Here is a 20,931-nt window from a genome sequence, read left to right as displayed (position 1 = left end):
TCCCTGCAGTGTGTTTCCTCTGAATGTGTCTGACCCTGTTTCCGGTAACAACTCATATAATCTCACTTCATTCATTCATCCCTCAGATTCATCCCTTGTTTCCTCCAGGACTGTGAAACCTTCCAGGACTGAGCCTGACAGACCAGACCGAGGGCAGCAGCTCACCAGCAGGTGGGTGCTTCGCTCTATTGATTGAAGCGGTTTGAAATTCAGCTCAGTCAACATCAGCTGTTCACACACAAACATGCACGAGTTGCACGTGACTGTGGTTGTTCTGTGCGTGCTGCTGCTCGAGGCTGGTTCCAGGTGAGTGTGGATCTGACTGGGGACATTCTAATGTTCCTCAAAGAAAACAGGGAATTCGTTTTATAACCTTCACTGAACTGACGTCTTTGTTTTTTGTTTTTGTAAAGTTGCAAGATCGGATGTGATCTCAGCAGGAGATGATTCATATGAGAAATGTGTGCATGTAAATATGAGAAGGATGAGTTACATTAGAGGTAAAAACCAGAAGGTGAAAGGTTCCAGTTATCTAATGTTTTACAGGTTAGAGGTCAGATTAGAGGTCACAGGTCATTGTGTTTACACATTCATGACCTTTATCCTCAGTTCAGCCTGTGTGACACCCTCTTGTGTAAGGATCTTGTGTAAGGATCACAAAGGCTAATTTAAAACAACACAAACAGGAAATCACCAAACCCAACAACAAATCTCAAAATATAAACGACAAATCACGTGTTTGAGATTTGCTATTGTGTTGTTTTTTTTGTATTTGTTGTAGTGTTTTGTAATCTGATGTTGTATTTTCCAGTTTAACGTGATTTCCCGACCTATGACTCAGAACTCTGGTGGGTTATAAGTCAGTTACCCTTAAATGGTAATTAGAGCCTGACAGGTTTTTGGGGGTGTGTAGTTTTGGCAAAAATATATTATATAAAGCACATTCAAATGATATATATATATATATAACTATAATTAAATCTCTTTGAAAACATATAGGACTCATTCCTTTGTCAAGTGCTCGACATGAATATTTGATGCCACTCATTAAAAAGTAGGTCTTTTGTTTTTGCTTGTCGGGCAAGTTTTAAATTTAACTGCCGGATTATTTTTCTTTTCTTTTGTCTTTTCTTTTGAGGAATGAAAGAAAACATCTGGACAGATTCCGATAAAAAGAAGATATATAACTGCATAACACTGTTACTGTAATTTCTTTGTCAAAAATATGAATTGAAAGAACTATTTCTTTACGTCAAATATAAACATAAATGCACTTCTCAACATTGTTCATTCTGTAAATTCAGTCTTCTTATATCTACAATCATAAACCCAGATACATGTGAAATCTTTTACCTGCTCACTGATGATCCTGATTAATGCTCCTGTGCAACATGCGTCCTGCTGCAGGTCCAGTGGATGTGTACAGGCCTTCACAGATCTCACACTGTGCAGCTGTTGTACACGTGTTTATTAGTAGGAACGTGTGAACGTCTCCAGCTGCAGATACGAATGATCTTCTCCTCTTTCTTTGCTTCCTCTCTCTCCCCCTCTCTTAGTTGGGGTAAGGAAAACATCAGCGTCATGCTGGAACCGCAGGCCGACCGGGTCATGGCGCTCGGCGAGTGGGAGGAGCGCTGGCAGACGGACAGGATCGGCTTCCATCAGCCTCACGTGCACAAGTAAGAAGCCGACTCTCATCCACCTCCTCGGAGGAGTGAAGGAGAACAGAAGTCTTCTAAACGCCTGACAGGGTGACACCACCGCCTGAAGGGGTCAGAAAAGATGCACAAACAAAGCACTGACTGAGGCGCTCTCTGATTTCATGTTGGAAATACTTTTTAATAAAGTTTAAGAGGTTTAAGTTCAGTTAAAAACACAAATAGAAAGGCCTGTAGGTGACGTTTTAACTTAGATATTAAAAAATAAGCTTCAAAATTAGCTTGACGCTACATTAAGTTTGTTCTTGCTCTATATGCAACTTTGTTGAGTGGGTACGATCTCCAATGATCTCAATAAAAAACAGTGTTTATCTCCAATATTCATCAAGAGCCGTTTAAAATATAAAACACAGTTGTTTAGGAGTAATCACCACATGTGGCTGCAGGGGGCGCTGTTGCGTACATAACAGCAGTTTCTTGTATCTTCTATGTTTTGATAGGTTGCTGGAGGACAATGTGGATAAAGTTCTAGCTGGACGGACAGGAGTTCGCTTCTTCTTCCCTCTTTGTGGGAAAGCAGTGGATATGAAGTGGTGGGCAAAAGCTTATTTTATCCAATAATTCAAATCACGTTGGATTTCTGTTCTTATTTCTGTATTAAAACACTCTGTGTGTGTGTGTGTGTGTGTTCCAGGTTAGCAGACATGGGCCACACGGTGGTCGGGGTGGAGATCAGTGAAAAAGCTATAAAACAGTTCTTTGAGGAGAATAACCTGACGTACAGCGAGGAGCCTGTCGCTGCCGTCCCTGGAGCCAAGGTGTTCAAGGTACATGACACCGATTAAACCGAGAGGGTTCATGGCTCTCTATGTTTTTACTCAACACCTGGATGAAAGAGCATAAAGATCCATAATCTTTAAGAGTTTCATGATAATCAAATGCTGTTTTCTATTCTTTTTCTATAGTTACCTCGGAATCTCCTAATCTCTATATTAGTTATATTAAATGTTATTGTTATTGGGATTATAGTGTTCTATATAAAGCTCTATATACAAACTGTCCTTACTATTTAAAACTGTCTACGAGCTCCTTCACTATAAAAGCTTTTATTGGGGCTTTTATTGTGAAACAGGAAATACATTTCACATGTTACTGAGGGTCAGGGATACCAGTCATTTTACAACAATGTAAAAGGAATCACTCATTATGCAAAACTAGAATTAGTCTTGTATATTTATTTATTTACACATTATTCTTTATTGTGTTCATCATGCATTAATGTGCACATCTTGTATTCATATAGACATTCACAAAGTTCTTAATCCACTTGTTTCTTTTTGTTCCACAGAGCTCAGAGAAAAACATCTCTCTGTATCAGTGCGACCTGTACAACTTCTCCAGGTTGGTGACCGGTGGATGTTTGAATAACATTTTTAAAAGATGTTTAATCAATTATATCACAATTCTTCTTTTTTTTTTACTTCATAGCTCCATCGAAAGTCAGTTTGGGGCGATTTGGGACCGAGGAGCTCTGGTGGCCATCAACCCCAGAGACAGAGAAAAGTAAGAGGAGCCTGTACGCTCCACTGAGGGTTTTATATTCTATAGGGAAGCAGATGTTCTGTATTGAAACCACGATAGCATGTAATTGAATCTCTTCCAGTGTAAAGATATTTGTTTTTGACAATTATGTTATTCGACCATATGCTCCACGTTGTCTCACCACACTGTCTCTTACACCACAGGTATGCGTCTCTCATCATTTCTCTCATGGCCAACGACTGCAGATACCTTCTGGACACTTTGCTGTACAATCCTGAATTATACAAAGGTACCTGTCTAAAGGAATATGAAACAAATATACAAGCTTCTGTTTATTATTTAATCTTTATTTTAAAATGTGTACATCAGCGCAATGAGACTGCATTTGTTTTTTCAGGTCCTCCGTTTTTAGTGCCTGACGAGCAAGTGCAGATCTTGTTTGGTGAGTTCTGTTAGGAACAAATATACGTCTGTGTCTGTGTCTGTACTTAATCACAATGCACTATAATTATACTCCCCTATAACTTCTGAAGGAAGCAACACTTTATTTATTTACCTCTTTGTGTGTCTGTTCCTCAGGGAGCTGCTGCGATGTGGAGCGGCTGCAGTCGGTCGACGCCTTCATTGACAAACACCGAAGCTGGGGTCTGGACTCCCTGACGGAGAACCTGCACCTCATCCGTCCAAAGAGCAGCTAGAAACCCACAGAGTAGAAAAGCTGATCTTTGGCATTTTAATGCAAACACAGGTCCCAGGCATTCATTTGGTGCTTACATATTTTATCTCTATATGAAGGTTTTGAGGGGACACAAAGCTGCATTGGAAAATCATTTAGTAAAGATTGTATAACGTAAGGAACAGTAGATACCTGACAATATTCACTTTTTTGTACATTTAATAAAACTGTTTTTCTCAAAAAATTCTTACGAGTAAAGTGACTTTATAAGAAAGTAGGTCAAATGATGACGAGCTTTTCATTCCACACAACCCTAATCCTTTTTTACTATATTTCTGAATGTGTATTTATATATTTTATCATATTAAATAACCAGCTTTTATTATATTGCTGGGTTGAGTTCCTACAAACCCGACTGCTGTTTGCACCAAATCAACCAAACATGAAGTCTTTATAATTTGGTAAATAAAATCATCTACGTTCATGGGTTCATATTTCAACAGATAAACAAATAATTGATTTGACAAGGTTTTTTATATAAACAAGCCAGGCCACAGTTGGGTGGGGTTTGGAGGCCCCCTAGAGGTTGGAGGCGTCATGACACCGGCACCATCAGCCTGCTGGATGATCCATTCTTGATTGAAGGTCTGACTCAACAAGCAGCTTTGATTGATTTATTTTTAAATAAATATGTATGTTAATTTTAATCTATGAGACGGAAAAAAAAATCTTTATCATTGTCGTCTCCTCAGGTTGGGTGAGATATGTACTTTGGACCATAGAGGGCGCCAAAGCTTTAGAAAGAGCCCGATTCCTGCTCTTGTGAATTCATATCTTCACATTTTATAGTGCTGGTGTTGCTCTTGTTATATACGTTAGATACGTGTGTGTGTGGGGGGTGGGGGGGGGGGGGGAGCAGAACAGAACAGAACAACATTGAGTCCTGCATACGCCTGCTGAGCTTAATGAATTAGTTAGTTCCAGGAGATGTTGACACAACACAGGTGCTTTGCTTTGACAGGCTGGAAGCGTGGTGTTTAGCCAGGTGGGCGTACGGAGGCCAGAGAAACATCACGCTCACAGCAGCAGCTCAGTTCTGTACGTGACCTTTCTATCTGGATAGTAATAGCTGTTGTGACCTTTTGAAAAAACACACAGATGAAAAGGTGGCTGGGTTAGAAAGTGTAGATACCGGTTGCTCATTTAATGAATTTAGTTTCTTTTCTTTTTCTCCTCACCCTGCTTCTTTTCTCCAGTGTCTGCACAGCTTCTTCTGCTGGTGTTGGGCAGGAAAGGACCTTGAGGGACGTCCAAGAGGAGGTGGGAGCGTCTTTTATTCGCTGACACTCTTGACCCGACGGTGAGGAGCAGGAACCGATGGGTACTCAGGGATGACCTCCACGGCGTTTTAACGGTTCAGTGAAGACGAGGGAAGCTGGCCCCGAGGAGACGGAGACGTGAGAACACACTCAGGTTTTACTTTAAAGTGAACTAAAGGTTGAGGGAGGCGGCTTCAGGTCCTCACTGTCACTGTACGTGTACTTTTAAGAGGATATCACAGCCCTGAGGAGTTTGTGAAGTGGTCATGTCCTCTGTAAACTTCTGTGCGGTGGAATTAATGTGAAGCCACAGTGTCTCTGCAGCACAGGTCATAAACCCAACCTCCTCCATGTTAGTGTATGGGACATGGACCATAGTCTGGTTTGAATGAGTTATTATAAAAACAGGGTGAAAGAGGACTGACTCATGATTGGTCGAACACCTCTATCAATTGGACCTCATGGCTCCACATCATGGAAGCCCTCCTGATCCAAATGTCTCTGTGCAAGACGGCAGCGTTTGTGTCCAGGACATTTTGTCTTCATTTCTGGACAGTGGGAGGAAGTGGAGACACATCGTCCAAATCGAGTGCAGTCAGAATATTTCCAGTATTTCTGTCTAAAGTACTGTTAAATTACTTCTTGCAACTTAAACCAATATTGTCTTGTACTCTTTATCGTACTTCGCTGTTCACAGAACCATTAATCATGATCCATCACATCCTCATGAGCATATCCTGTGATGTTTTCACACTACCACACCCTGACCAGCTGCAGGTGGAGCTCCTCCGTCAGGGTCTCCTGGCTCCGGGACGCTCAGGAACAGATGGGCCGGCTGATGATCTTTAGACAAGGGCAGCAGAGACACCGCGAGTGGGGAGCGCTGGATAACTTCACTGCTGAGGGCCAGACACCTCTCGGATGTTCAGGGGTGAAAACTCAGATGGAGGGGTGGGGTCAATAACCGCACTGAACAGATTGTATGTGTAAACGCCCTGGGGGGGGTGTGCATACAGATTTAAAGGGTTGTGGTGGAGGAAAGACAGAGAGTAATGGGATTCAAACGCATGTAAATAGACAATTAGGCATAAGTTAGGTTATAGTCTTTACATAACTGGCTAGCATGACGTTAGCCTGTTCCACAGTCAATTAAGTGAATTGAAGTGAAGGATCCTAGCAATCACCAGGCTAACGCTAGGTTAACAGCATATCTGCGAGAAATATCTGAATCATGCGACCACAATGTTAAAATAAGCAATTATCTAATATTCAACTAGTGACATCACAAGTCAAACAAGTTTTCTTAAATTGTAGTTCTCAGGGCCACAATATACAACCTCTAATCTCTAACAAAAAATACTACGTACTATACACATAGTGGTTTCAGACCACAGCTGTATAAGCAATTTGAAACTCCTCACATACTTGTGGTGAAAACGTCCAGAAATATCCATAATTGAAGAGGAAAGCTGCCACGGGAACAAACATGTAAAACACCCATGTGTTCCTCAAGAGAAAATACAAAGAAAATACAAAATCTAACTGATTTAAAAAAGATTTTAAACGTCTATGAGGCGTTGAAGTGGTGGCGGTGCAGCTATAGAGTCCAGGTTGTGTTGTGTGTATCCACCATCGGGAGCGGGGCCAGCAGCATCAGGCCCCGGGTTGGATTGTTTGGACTCCAGCTAGCAGCGGGAGAGGAGCACCGGGCCCCTGGCAGCTTGCACACAAGTGTCACTCTGGTATCAGACGCATCAGAGCCACAGAGAGTCCTTCCCTTCAGACACAGCCATGAATCTGTCTCCATCAATCACGCTCCAGTGAAGAGTCCTGACACGATATCTATCAAACACGAGACAGCTTTACTGTTTGAGCTGTTAAGTTATTTGCTGTTTGATGTGTTGAGTCCGGAGCCAGCTGGTTAATTTATTGATGGTTGGACGTAAGAGTTTAACAAGTCGAGAGCTGTAAAGCAAGATAACGAAAAGTCCTCACTATTAAACTGTGTGTCCAAGAATCACAGAAATCAGTGTTTCTAGAGGCTCAACCAATGACTGTACATGAAGATCGTTAAAGCGTCTCCACTTCCTCCCACTATCCAGAGATGAAGTTAATAGTCAAGGTAGGAACGACGCCATCTTGCATATGTGGAGTCAGACTGTGCGCTCATGTGATAGGAGAATAATCTGAAAAATTTGTTCCCCGACTGGGAAAATTAACTTATACACCACCTCAAGTCGGAAGACTAACTCGGAAAGTGGGCAAAAAGTTTGATCCATGAGTTGCAGAGTTGCCGGCGTCATCAACAGTAGCAGCCGGGGGAAGGATCTGCAGTATCAAGGTCTTAGCTCGACCAATCACGAGTCAGTATCAGCTGAGATAACTAATTTAAAGCAATCTCTGAATTTGGCTGATAGTTCAGCCCCAGCCACTTGATACCCTGTGGAAATTCAATATAAAGGCCCATTCTAGGGTAAGTAAAACAACAATTTAGATGAAACACACAAGTCACTAGGATTATTTTATATTTAATTTCTGCCTCTGAAGCTTTAACAATAACAAAGACCATCCTGGCCTCCATGTTGGAGGTCATCCTTCAGGCTAGAGACTCAGCAGCAGCTGCCGAGGCAGGGACCTCAGATGCTGAGTGAGTTTTGAACGTCTATGTGTGAAACCAGCAGAAGTTTTTGCAGACGTGTGCTTAGATTTACAAAATTCACTCTTCTGCACAGGGTCAGAAAAGAAAGGATTCAGTTTGGGGCCGAGTTGTGTGGCTCACTTTGAAAAAGTAGCTCCCTGAGTGTCAGACACGCACGCACGCACACACACACACAAACACACACACACACACACACACACACACACACACACACACACACACACACACACACACACACACACACACACACACTGTATTTGTCAGGATTTCCCTGTGAATTTAAATCAGTTCCTTGTTTGCCAGCTGGTGGTGCTGTTGAATTAAATATACTGAAATCCATAACAACTTTTCAAGGTCTTCACTTTCTATAGAGTCTGATAGATATTCAATTCACATATGAAAATGAAGCGAGTCCAGCACAATGCATGCATAATTCACTCTGCATAATTTCTACTGGGGAAATCAACCTTCACACAGATTTTTTATTTGTCTTCCCTTCTCGTGTTCACTGAAGGTTCCCTCTTGTAAGACTGTGTCATTCTGTGTCCTTGTGCTGCCTCACACACGGCTGACAGCTACATGAACCAGTGCCACACACACACACACACACACACACACACACACACACACACACACACACACACACCACACACACACACACACACTACTATCCATCCAAGCTCGGTGGCAGAAGGGGCTTTGCCTTCGCCCTAATTGGCTGCGTAATCTGGGACACCAGGAGCAGCGTTAAGCCCTCTGTGGAGGAAAAGGATGAGGCCTGGGAAGCTTGTGCATTGCAGTGGGGGGGTCACGAGATAGATTTTAATTTGTCCATTCATTTGTTTCTTTGCTTTGTGCTTAATTCCTGTTTCCTACGAGCACAGTGATAAAGTCAAGTCCTCTCTTTGGTGAAAAGTTTCTCTGCCACAGTTTGATTCTATTCAGGTCACGAGAGATGAACCGTCTGTTGAGGACAAAGAAAACTGGATAGTTAAAGTGGGACCTGTTACTCCTCCTCCTCCTCTTCTTCATCCTCTACTGTTTTCTCCATGTCCCCTGATGGCCACTTTGACTTTCTCCCGCCGTCTCATCCCTCGTCCCTCCTCCTCTTCCTCCTCCTCCTCTTCTTCCTCTGCTGTTTTCTCTCCATGTCCCCCTGATGGCCACTTTGACATTTCTCTGGCCGTCTCATCCCTCGTCCTTCCTCGTCCTCCCCGTCCGGTGCAGCGTGGCTAATACCAGGCGAGCAGTCAGATACCTGACAGAGTGAAACCGGCCTTATCGGTGAGCAGGCGCCTTTGTCTGGTCTGACTGAGGAATCGAAGAGGAGGCGCTGCTGTGACAGGGAGCAGAGTCGATATCTGCCGTCATTCAGATTGTGCATTTAGAATTACAACAAATAGAGGGTTGTTATATCAACTGTGGCCTTGAAGAGCATTCGGGGGGGATATGCTTATCGCTGTCGTGCCGAGAGTTGAGGGAGAAAATAGATCCCACTCGTGTCTACAGGGTGAAAACAGACTGTCGAGTGTAAACTACCACCAGGGCCCAGCAGTCCCATTATAAAACCACATTAAATTCACTTGATCTGGATTATTTTATATGGATCGGCACCAAATTTTACAAACTTGTAAATTTCAGTGCCCTAAACTAATCTGAGAATGCCTCTCCACCTCTTCCACTGTACAAAAGATGATAGCCTTCATATCTGGGGTTTAATAATTGTGTTTAATTAGTTGAAAGATGTCATCGTTGTGATATCGCCTGTTTAAACTCAGCTTATAGTTTTCATTTAATGCAGATAAAAGATGTATAATCACATCCAGCATGAAGAAATGTTATATATTCACATGTTATCCAACTCATTCTAACAGTACAAAGCCACTGATGCACATTTGCCTTCCTTCTGCAGTTGTTTTCACACTTGTCTGATTTCTTGGTCTGCACTGAAACGGGGGGGGGGGGGGAGGGGGTTGGGGGTCACCTTGTAGCAGCAGAAGTGACTCTCAGCTTATGTGGCCAAGATGGTGCCCGAGGAATTTAGTTTGGCAGCGCTTGTGATCGGGGAGTTGAAGGGTTTACCAAGCACAAAGGGCAGACTATTATCAGGCGGGATTAGTGGTTTTCTAAAGGCTCTGGGAAAATGCTGTTTCCACTGCTGTAAATTAATTTAGTGATTTGACTGCGATGTGCTGAGGACTGAGTTGGCAGCGGCAGCGTTCATGTGGGGAAAAAACTTAAACAGAGATTGGAGATTCTGGTTTATGACGAAGTTCCCTCTGAAGAGTGGATGAGTTGCACATGTTTTAAAGCAGATTAATGGGCCTGCATGTAGATGTGAAACAGGGGAGCCTTTGTGTTGTGCCAGAACCAGAAGTCCTGCATTTTCAATTCTACGTTATTGTTTTCTCAACAACTGTAAATTCAACGGAATTATTAGAAAATAATCTTTAACTTTTCATTGTTTAAAGATATCCAGTTATACCAATGTTCTGGCAGGCTTTGATATTATAAGTATTGTTTTTTTATTCTGAATATTACATTTCCTGTGTACAAACACTGCGTCCAGACACAGAAAGTTTCAGGTGTGTGTATGTGTGTGTGTTTGTGTCACTTAACAATACACAAACACACACAAACTAATCTAATCTAATCTAATCTAATCTTATCTGTGAAAACCCTAAAAGCAGGGGTTCTCAAAGAGCATCTGGGGACCACTAATAGTCTTTTAGAGGCTCCAGGGGGGGCCCCTCGTACAATTTCTGTGATAAAACATCTAGAAGTAACTTGTGTCTTTGTCGTGAAATCTTTCAAAAACCTCGGCCTGACACACAGACTAATGCCGAGGCCCGAAGGACACTGAATACACAAAAGGGTAATTAAGTGTTGAGGTAGATAATGTAAATATATGAATTTACAAAACTAAGATTACAGGTACGTGCAGCTTTATTTCCAAACAGAAACTCAAAAAAAGTAGTGTTGTTTAGATGTTTGGGGGAACTATTAATTTATACCAGCAGGGGGCGACTTTGCCCATAAAAGGCTTAAATATGGAAACGCTTCTGTCAAGTGTTTAATTCCAACTATAGTGTGTAGTATGTGTATACATCACGCAGTGAATGTTTGTATATGGCTATATATAATATCTATGGATGCACACACTGACTCAACAGACTGACCAATCAGATGTGTCCCTCATTGTTTCATCCTGCACGAGGCTTCATATAATTAATACAAATTTAAAGCAGAACCAGGTAAATTATCGTTATAGATAAATGGCTCAATTAACTTTCCTCCCTGTGGAAACCAACAACAACAACAACAAACCAAACAATAACAATCAATAATTATTGCCAATAAACCACCTAATTGGTTTGTTATGATTACTATGGGGGGTACTTTTGACGCAAGTTGAAGAGAGAGGGAGGGTGAGAGAGGGGGGGGAGAGAGAGAGAGAGAGAGAGAGAGAGAGAGAGAGAGAGAGAGAGAGAGAGAGAGAGAGAGGCAAAGAGAGAACGAGAACGAGAGAGAGAGAGACAAATAGAGAGAGAGGCATAGAGAGAGGGGAAAAGAGAGAGAGAGAGAGAGAGAGAGAGAGAGAGAGAGAGAGAGAGAGAAGTAGAGCGGCGTGCGGCTCGTGCAGATTTCAGTGACACCACGCAGCACGCGGAGGACTTCGCAGATTGAACGGAGAGCTTTATTTAAACTCTGTCACTGAAACAAAAACAAAGAGCAGAAGAAGAAGAAGGAGTAAAGGAGGCAGGAGAAGGAGCAGAAGTGTCGGGAGAGAGGAGGAGGAGGAATATCCCCCAAAACGCAACACGTATCCGGTGGATCCAGAGAGAGAGAGACGCGGCTGGAGCAGGAGAAGAAGGAGAAGAAGAAGGAGAAGAAGAAGAAGAGGGGGAGACATTTGACATTTTGACGCCTGTCGCGACGCGTTTTTTCACTGAGTCGTTCAGAGGAATAATGAGGAACGTTTGGATAATTTTGACCCTCGGCCTCGCTGCCGTCCTCTCCGGGGAAAGGGTGAGTGCTTCTTTTTGGGGGGTAGAGCAAAGTTGAAAGTGTATGGTGGTGGTGGGGGGGGGGGGGAACTGTGGTCCACTCACTGCTGCTTCTTTTGAATTGACCGAGAAAAGCCTCGAAACTGTTGCAGGTGGTTTTTCACGCGATTCTCTGCAAAAAGAAAAAGATCCTGCAACGTGTCCTCTGATGGAAAGACCAGGGATTGAACTGTGCGTGTGTGCGTGTGTGTGTGTGCGTGCGTGTGCATGTGTGCGCGTGTGTGTGTGGTTGTAGAATCTCAGCTCGTTGCTGCCAGTTAACACTTCCACTGAAACCAGTATCCTCAGGTCATTTCAGATTAAGAGCTACAGATTATATGAAGATCAAAACGTTCATATCGATCATTGTCGCGATTATTGTTACATTGTTTTTCCTTTTTGAAGTTTTTAGATACTTGAGTGAAGGTTGTGGGTTCTAACTCCTCTTATATAAATCTGATATTAGCTCAATTTAAGTTTCATATCGATTCATATTAATGGACGTTTTGCTGTATTGCTCTTGGTGGAGATCATCTGGCTGTTCTCACGTGCTCCTGCCTCCACTCTTTGTGTCCTCTGATGAATCTGACTGTTTGGTTTGGACGTAACGTGCTCGTGGACTCTCAGCTCACTGCTGACACTTCACAAAAGACTGAACGATTAAAAACGTTCACATCGGCCGATGTTGATAATTATCGTGATAATTGTCGCATGATTATTCCTTGTGAAGTTTAAATACAAAGTTTTTGTCCCTTGAGTAAAAGGTTGGTGGTTCTAAACTCGTATTCAGACAATGACAAACTTGTTAAACAGTCAGACTTATAGATCACTTATACCTATTTACACATATCCATCTTTTGTAATATTGCAATTGATTAAAACTATATGTGATAATTATTGATATTGTTTTATCGCCCTGTTCCAGATGTTAAAACATGTCTGACATGCTCAGAGAGATCCTGCAGAGGTCGATGTGCTTCTCTCTCTCCTTCAATATCTGTTAAGCTTCATTTAACTTAGGTTTTTATTATTCACTGCTCTACTTTTAAAGGATGTGACACAGTTAAAGTTCACTCCACAATGCTGGTTATTGTTAATATCTTTTGACACGTAGTTTGACATGTGAAATGAAGGATGTGATTCTTGGTGAGTAAACAGGAGTATTACAGCTGCATCACAGGGACGTGTTGGGAGCATCCATGTGACAGGTTCACCCTCATTGAAACGGATCGACTGAGTAAATGTCATCAGTCGCTAACGTGGATGAATCTCTTCTTTCGTCTGCCTCCTGGTCGCAAAGTGTCGAATGACTGTGACATTTTGAAAATGAAAAGCAGCCCCCCCCTCCCTCCCCCCCGAGCGACATCCCGCAATTTCATTCTCAATTTTCCTCCCATTCAAGAGCGCTCTGATTTAAAATCCATACTCGTCTCATTGCCTCATCCCTCTCTCTTCAGCTCCAGGGTTGCAGCTCGGTCCTCTGGCTCTGCGTGCATCAGCTCCTTGCAAATTGCCCGTGTTGTCGCTCTGACAGATTCTGGCACTTCCATGTGCAACCCCTGTCATTATTGTCCCCTCCTGTAGTTTCTCTGTGGGCTGTGTGACACGTCGCTTGGCACGGCGCGCCCCCCCCCCCCCCCTCCTCTGTAACAGCCGCTCGTCCAATTAGCTGATTCAGACACTGTTGTTTTAATGAGTCATTATTTTGCATGAGGTCACCACAGAAGACATTTTTTTTTTTAGTTCTTCATTGAACTGAAACGGCCCACCATGCACACGAGTGGATTCAACATTTCTCTGCTGCAAATCACAGCCTCAGGAAATAGTGTTGAGCAAATCGTGTTTTTTTCTGACACAGTGTCAACAGACGCTCAAAGTCTCACAAAGGTAAAATATTAGGTGGATGTTTGATGGTCGCTTCAAAGTATGACTTTTTTCAAATTGGAAAAGTTTGAAGTTGTTTATTTCAAGGGGTTATCTAAGTTTTGAGGGTTAGCTTCACTACCATCATCATCATCATCATCTAGATCTACTTCCAGACGTGCACTGAGGTCTGGCTGATTTTCCAGAGGGGCTGTATGTGACTACGCAAAATGTTCCTCTTCAGTTGCTCTGGACATTTCCCACAACTACTTCTGGCCAGCCCCTTTTGTAATATGTCTGGAAAATGTCCGACGTGAAGGATACAGCAGGTAGCGAGCCAATGGACGTGTTGACGAGGTTTCTAACACGCAACACATGTGAAAGGAGCTGTCATACATGCAGAAGACTGTTGTCAACTTGGAAAGACAACGCCAGTCGATAGCTTTTGGCAATGAGTCATCAGTGCCTCCTTCTCCTCCACCCAGGCTCCACCCAGGCTCCACCCCTCACCTGAATGTCCCCCCGATCCCGTCCGGTTGTCAAACTCGTTTCCAGACGTCAAAATCCGACTTCGATGTCACAGACTGAACACGCACACACACTTTTCACCTCATCGATAATTTCCTCCCCGTTGTCTGAGTCCCCCCCCCCCCTGGAGGCCTCGGTGGAAACTCACACATGACATTGATTCTCAATACTTGCCACTGGTGTTGACAAGTGTGTTTGATAACCTGCTCCGGGCCCATCGGTCTGTGGTTTAATTAGCCCGTCACATCATGGAGATGCATTGCAACTCCGAGCAGCTCTTTGGAAAAAGGTAGAGATGAAACCACTGAGCAGGACAACTGTTTTTGTGGTTTTGTCACATTCCTAAAAGATCAAATATGGGATGATGTCAGTGCTCGTGTCTACATAACATTTAATCTCCTTTTATTGATTTAGCCTTTTGGTTTATTTGCATCCTCACTAGCAAAGCTGGGCCGAGCTACGTTGCTGTTTGGTTATCATATCTCTATTTTTCGGTGATCTCTGCTTGTAGTGAACATGAAGCTGTTTCTTCACTCCTCTGCGTCCAGGAACTTTTGCCATCGAGGAGGACGAGTCTGGCAGTGGGGCTTTACCGAGCTCGTCCCCGCCCCCGCCGTGTTTTGGTGCACGCCACTCACCAGATGTCCCGGTCTGTAATTTGTGTCATGTTATGGTGGGGAAGCGTGGGTGTTGTTCAACTCCTTTTTTTTTACATCTTGTGATTTACGGGAGGGTTGTGCGTGCCGTCTCACACCCTTGATGCCGCACTTAAAGGAATCACTTCAGACGACGGCGGAGGGTGGTGGTGGGTGGAGGGGCGGCGGGGGGGGGGGGTGGGGATGGTGAGTCTGGATTTGGTCTGGAGCGTGATGGAACAGGGTTAGGCGGAGGGAAGTGGGACGGCGGAGGGGAGGACATTTCTTGGAATGTCCCAGCTCAGGGGATTTCAGAGACGACAAAAGAAAGATTTCACACATCTGGTTGTGTTCTTCAAACCCGGCATTTGTTCTGGACTGACCCACATGACCGCGGGGATGATGCAGGGCCGAAAGCTTACGTCTTATAGTCTTTTCTTCAAAAGGGCAAGTGAGGTCGGGGTCGCTGTGATGAAGTGCCCTCCGGATGGTCAAAGAGAAAGGGGGGGGGGGGGGGAGGCCTTATATTATTCCAAGGGTGAAAAGGCCAAAGCCCGGGACTTCAAGTCGGAAGCTTTTGATGGCTTTGCGAGGCAGAGGTGGGGGGTAAAGGTGCAGGTTGTGTGTTGTCGGGGTTGTGTTATCTAGGTCCCACAGCGCCATTCGAGTTTCCTCTTCCGACCTGAGAGCTAGTTTTGCACCTGCTGATTCGCTGCTAATGAAATGAACAGCAACCGCCGACCTTCCTCTCAACTCAAGGCTTTATTTTCAGACGACGCACATCAGCTCTCTTGCAAAACACACACACACACACACACATACACACACATCTGCAGACATCATTCATTCTTCAGATGCACCAGGAAGAACAAAATAACCCACACTCCTCTATCCCTTCTGGTAGATTGATATGAAGGTTGTATGAATCCCGAAAGCATGTTGTGTGTCCAAGGCTCTTGAGGTTTTCTTTTTTTTTTTTAATCCTCCTGACGCTCTCCAAGGCTTTTTGGACTGAATGCAACACTTTACTTATTTCTGCTGCATTCCACACGGCCTTCAGATCCTGAATGAAGCCTATACATCGGAAATTTGCAGCGATAAAAGCGTCATCCTTCAACTTGAGCACTTCATCTCCAATCCACTTCATGATGATTGAGTGAATTGCTCATCAGTGGTGGGTTTACCTAATGTTCGGCCGATTTTTCCGTCGCTCTTGATTCAAGAGTATAAACGGAGGAGGAGAAAAACACAAGAGGATAAAAACCATGATGAGATAAAGGAGGTGATAAAAAGTTAGGGTATGAAAGGGGAGCGACGGAGCAGAGAAGTGAAAGGAGGTGAAAGCAGGAGACGTATGCTCACGACTGCTCCTCCTGCTCTATATTTAATGATGCTCTTTTATTTTTGCGTTAACCTAGAATTCCTAAAAAGTGAAGACACAACCTGCTCTTAGTGCAGTTGCTCGTGGTTTGTCTGACTGTGTGTTCTTATTTTTGCTAATAAATCCACCTCTGACACACACGGGGGGGGCAAGTTTCTTCCTCCTTGCTCTTGTTCGTCCCCTTCGGGGGGGGGGGTTGCATTCACTCTGTTCCTGTCTGCCTGGCATTATGCAATCGCTAATGGACTCTACAGAAGGCAGGAGGCCGCTTGCTGCTGCTGCTGGATCACTGAAAGCACAACAGAACCCCCCCCCCCCCCCCCCCCCTCTCTCCCACTTTCCCTCTGAATCCATCTGTGTCCACGCATGAACTCTTGTTGTGTCACCACTCAGGCACGTGCACGAGCAGATATAGACACATTTGCACACATGGTCTCATGCCTACCTACCCCCCCCCCCCGTGTTAAGTCATCTTCCCTGTCCAAGATGCTGCCTGTATGGTTGTAATGTCACTGCACACAGGAGTTGTCGCATATTGCACAGGTTGTGTGCTTCTGGAAGGGGGGGGGGGGGTCATGTGACAGGAGCCTGACCTTGCCATGCCCCATCCCCCCCCCCCCCCGCCATCTTGTCACATCTCTGTTGCCCAGCGTGGTCAAGACGCTGCCTGTCATTGCCACAGTGTGTTGGATGAAGTCTGAGAACAGTGGCACAATATTTCCTCTCCGGCAGCTGGAAGGAATGAAGGCAAAGGATGTATTCATTCTCCGGTTTCTTCCTCCCACACACAAGATGCACCCCTTATTTTTTCTCTCCCCCTCCTCCCCCCTACATTAAAATTTGAGTTGTCTAACATCTGCGGGACGTATGTGTGTTTGAAAGAAACTGCCTCCCCCCTCTCTTCCTCCTCCTTCCACCTCTTCCTCCTCCTTCCTCCTCCTTCCTCCTCCTTGCGCCTCCTCCTCCTCCTCTCTCTTGTTGACGAGTTCTGGAAGAGGCTCGACTTTGGCAGCGACCCGTGCACACTAGTAAAGACTCACAAATAGTCTGTTGACTGCCCATGTGTTTGTGTGTGTCCTTGCTTTTTTAAATGCCTCTGGATATGTGTGTGTGTGTGTGTGTGTGTGTGTGTTTGTGAGTTTATAGCTGAATGTTTAAAATGCATTGTCAGCCCAGAAGCAGAGGCAAAAACACTTGAGGGAGATGCGGCTGCAGAGAAACCAGCAACAGCAGCACTGGTTTTGTGCCCCCCCCCACACACCATCAGACCTATCAGACCTATCAGACGACCAAAACCTGCATGTGGCAATCAGGGTGAAACATATTAAGACCCCAGCCATTACTTCTTTCTTTCTTCCTCTTTTCCCACCCTCCTTATTCCGGGTTTTCTTCACTTTTAATTAGCTTAGCAAATGGAAACTTCCTTGGCAGCACTGTGGTGGAGGGGATTGTGGTGGTGACAAAGAGAAATGGGGGAAAACCCTGTGTCAGGACGTCTGTTTTTCTTCCCCTCTTTCTTTCTTTCTCTCTCTCTCCTTCTCTTTCTGTCTTTAACTACCCCGCTGCCTTCCAGATTCAGCCGGTAAGGGGGGAAAAAGAAAGGAGAGATGAAGGAAAGAGGGAGTTTAGAGGGGAGAGTGCGAACCTCCCCTCCCTCCCCTTTTGGTGTTCAGGTTTTCCCAGGCTGTGCAGGCGGGCCCTGCCTCGCTGTGTGAGGTGTGAAGAGCGTCTGACCCAGCAGGGGTTGAGGTGACGGATGCAGAGCCATGTGGTGAACAGGGTGACACTGATGGTGTTTTGGTAATGTGACTGCCGGACTGGGCGGCCTAGTGAGCCGCTGGGAGTTTGTAGGAACACTTTGAGAGATGTTTTGTGCGTTTGCTTTTTTCTCGCATGTGATTTAAAAATAAGTTTTCTGTCTTTTTAAATAATTTGTTTTGTCAGTCACATCTATTTTTAAAGGCCGAATTGAAAAGCTGCTGGAAAATGTCTTCAAATTATTAATTGTTTATTAAAGTAGTCACACAGTTGATTGATCTGTTTTTCACTTCTAATTTTAAACCAACATGACATCAGTTAAGTTGTGCAGTTGATTCAAAGCATCTTTTCAACTACAAACAATCTCATTGGAATCTAAACGACACTATAACCTCATTATTGTTCGGGTTGTTGCCTTTAATTGCTCTCGTAAACCGCGGTCACACTTTAATACCAAAGTGGCTCCATAAAACCCAAATGGAGTCTGGAGCAGGGATGAAGAAACGGGATCAAGATGTTTATTTGAATTAAAATTGAGTAATATTGGAAAAATGAACTTCAGAGTTGGGGTTAGGGTTTTTGAAAAATGTCTCCCTCTTCAAAAAAGCGAATAGCTGAGTGTTTACAGGGCTTGAATGGAGCTAAATATCTAATATGGTGCAACGATAAAGTTATATCCAAATCCATAATCATCTTGATTGGCTGAAGGGGTGAGGCAGCAGTGCTAACTCGAGTTACTTTAGGGATTTGTATTATCTAAACCCATCTTATTGCTGTATTGCTCAATTATTGTAAATCGTAAATCTTAAATTCTGACATGGGAGTGCTCGCAGATTCCTCCATCACAGATCCACGCTTTTCCTTTACAGCTGTATTAAATGTCTTTGGGGGGGGGGGATTGTGGTGGGTTCGAGTTTTGTTGCCCCGCTTATTAAAGGATGAAGTGAAATCGATCGCAGCTTGTGAAACCGTCCTGGTCGACTTGGTTCTGCGGCACAGACGTTGACTCCAGATCTGAAACTTGTTCCATCTGTGTGCGACCCCCCCCCCCCCCCCCCCCCCCAAAAAAAATAGTGGGATATCTGAAGCCAATGATGTCAACGAGCTCTTTTCCATCCAACTCCCGAGATCGCTGTGGAAAAGGGCAAGGCACATTTAACACATCTGTGCTCACTCATATTTACGATTTGGGCTTTATCGTCTCTAAAAAGGCGCCAAATTGATATCTGCCCCGTTCCAGCGAGCACAGAAATGCACTGCTAATGTCTGTTGCTCCCATTATGTCCCCCTCGTCTCGAGTCAAAACAGCGCTGAGCGGGCTCGGGGGTGTAAATCATGCTTTCTGTGCAGGGTGTATCACCGACCGCAAATTATACTGCGTGCAGTCGCTCAGTTTAGAGCCGCTTCCCTGGGAAAACGCAGAGATTCCAGAGGGTATTTAGAAAAGCTGATGAGCTGGAGTGGGACATTTATTAGTCGAATCCCCACATAGCACTTTACCCTCTAAATGTCTGGTGCTGTGTGAACTCGTCTTCTTTTACTGACAAGAGTGTTTTACTTTTTAGCTGTTGGGTTTATGCCTTGTCGTCCATGCTACTCTGGCGAGCACTTAGAGAACTAGGAACTTTGGAAACATGGCTGGCCTAGTTTCAGTTTGAACTCCTCTCCTGTCGTCTCCTGAGTACTTCAACCTTTCAATGATTTCCTCATGAGGACATAACCTGCTATTTCATAACAAGCTAGTTTTTCCACGCTCGGATGTGCATCCTTCCCCAAAAACTTCCTTTTCTCTTGTAGCAAAAACAACAGTTTTTTAAATCTTCGTTATATTTTCACATCCTATTTTTTAATCTCCCTTTAATTTCAAAGGCAGTGGTGCATCTGACTCTGTGAAGGTTTACCTCATTTCCTTGTTTTGATTCGGAGGAACCGTCCTATCAAGACCCCAGATGCGTATCCAGATGTTCCAGTGCTCTGCTGTGGCAGACGTCCGACATTTGAAAGTCTAAACTCTGACCGCACTATCAAACCGGTCCAGACACTGAGTCACTCTGTCAGAGCGAATGAGCTCAGAGCAGGAAACACAAATTTAAAAAAAAAACGCCTGGAGTTGAGTTTCTTTTGCTACCGAGGATCCGACTGAGGCTCGTTTCACACCGAGTCTGAAACTAATTTACAGTCTTTAGTCTGAAGAAACAGGTGGGAGCTGAGGAGACATTCATCTTCCTTTCTTTCTTTTCACCCCCACAAAAAATGCTGTGGAAAAAGTTAACACCTGTGAACAGAGCTCCTCCTGTGAACGGAGCATTAATCTCCATAACCTCAATGTTTCTATTCCTTTTATTCTCTTTCTGCTACACTATGGAAAAAATAACACCACTGTGTACAGGCCTTTATAGATATGATTGTATTTTCAAGTTTTGTCTGCTTTTAGTTTACAATGATGCAGCATTTCTTTCTCAGAAGAACATCAGATGTGGTAGGAAGTGATATTTGCTGAACAGTGGCCTCACATATGGGGATTGTGGCATGATGATGGTTCTTTTTAAAGTAAACTTGTCCACATCTAAATATAGATAAATTTAGGAGTGTTGAACAAACATAATTTAGGAATATGAAGAAAACGGTTACTGGTGAGTTGTAGCCGCACACGTGTACAAAACTGAGCTATGCTGTGTTTTCATTTTTTATAAAAAAGTTGTGGTTTGCTTCAAGAAAGAAACTCTATCATTTAAATTATTTGTAGATCCAGTTAATTATCAATAAAGATAAATATAATAGCAGAAACCTTTGAATATTTGCAGTATTAGCTGTAGCTCAACCGGCTCAACATCTAGTTGTCTTACATGAATGGAAAAATGATAAA

At 43.9% G+C, this 20,931-nt stretch overlaps 2 protein-coding genes across 3 annotated transcripts in view; both read left to right on the top strand.

Moving 5' to 3' along the window:
- On the top strand, positions 1 to 4,120 carry LOC128461256 (probable thiopurine S-methyltransferase). 2 transcript variants are annotated; one of them, XM_053446093.1, is made up of 9 exons: positions 1 to 171; positions 1,557 to 1,679; positions 2,159 to 2,251; positions 2,353 to 2,485; positions 3,007 to 3,059; positions 3,147 to 3,221; positions 3,404 to 3,489; positions 3,598 to 3,642; positions 3,780 to 4,120. In XM_053446093.1, exons 2-9 carry the CDS (start codon positions 1,582 to 1,584, stop codon positions 3,896 to 3,898), a joined length of 702 nt encoding a protein of 233 aa, XP_053302068.1. In that variant the 5' UTR covers positions 1 to 171; positions 1,557 to 1,581; the 3' UTR covers positions 3,899 to 4,120. The 2 variants fall into 2 exon arrangements, with proteins under 2 accessions (XP_053302068.1, XP_053302067.1); XM_053446092.1 differs by having other exon boundaries at positions 34 to 306.
- Positions 4,121 to 11,455: 7,335 nt separating this feature from the next.
- sdc2 (syndecan 2) overlaps positions 11,456 to 20,931 on the top strand; it is a 44,011-nt gene continuing 34,535 nt past the window's right edge. The window contains exon 1 of the mRNA XM_053446102.1: positions 11,456 to 11,883. Coding sequence (XP_053302077.1) covers positions 11,824 to 11,883 — 60 coding nt within the window. The 5' untranslated portion in view covers positions 11,456 to 11,823. The remainder of the gene's footprint in view (positions 11,884 to 20,931) is intronic.

The sequence above is a fragment of the Pleuronectes platessa genome, chromosome 18 (assembly GCF_947347685.1).
Source record: "Pleuronectes platessa chromosome 18, fPlePla1.1, whole genome shotgun sequence".
Taxonomy (NCBI): Eukaryota; Metazoa; Chordata; class Actinopteri; order Pleuronectiformes; family Pleuronectidae; genus Pleuronectes; species Pleuronectes platessa.
Note: the sequence above shows the minus strand (reverse complement) of the source record. Positions and strands in the feature narration are given on the sequence as shown.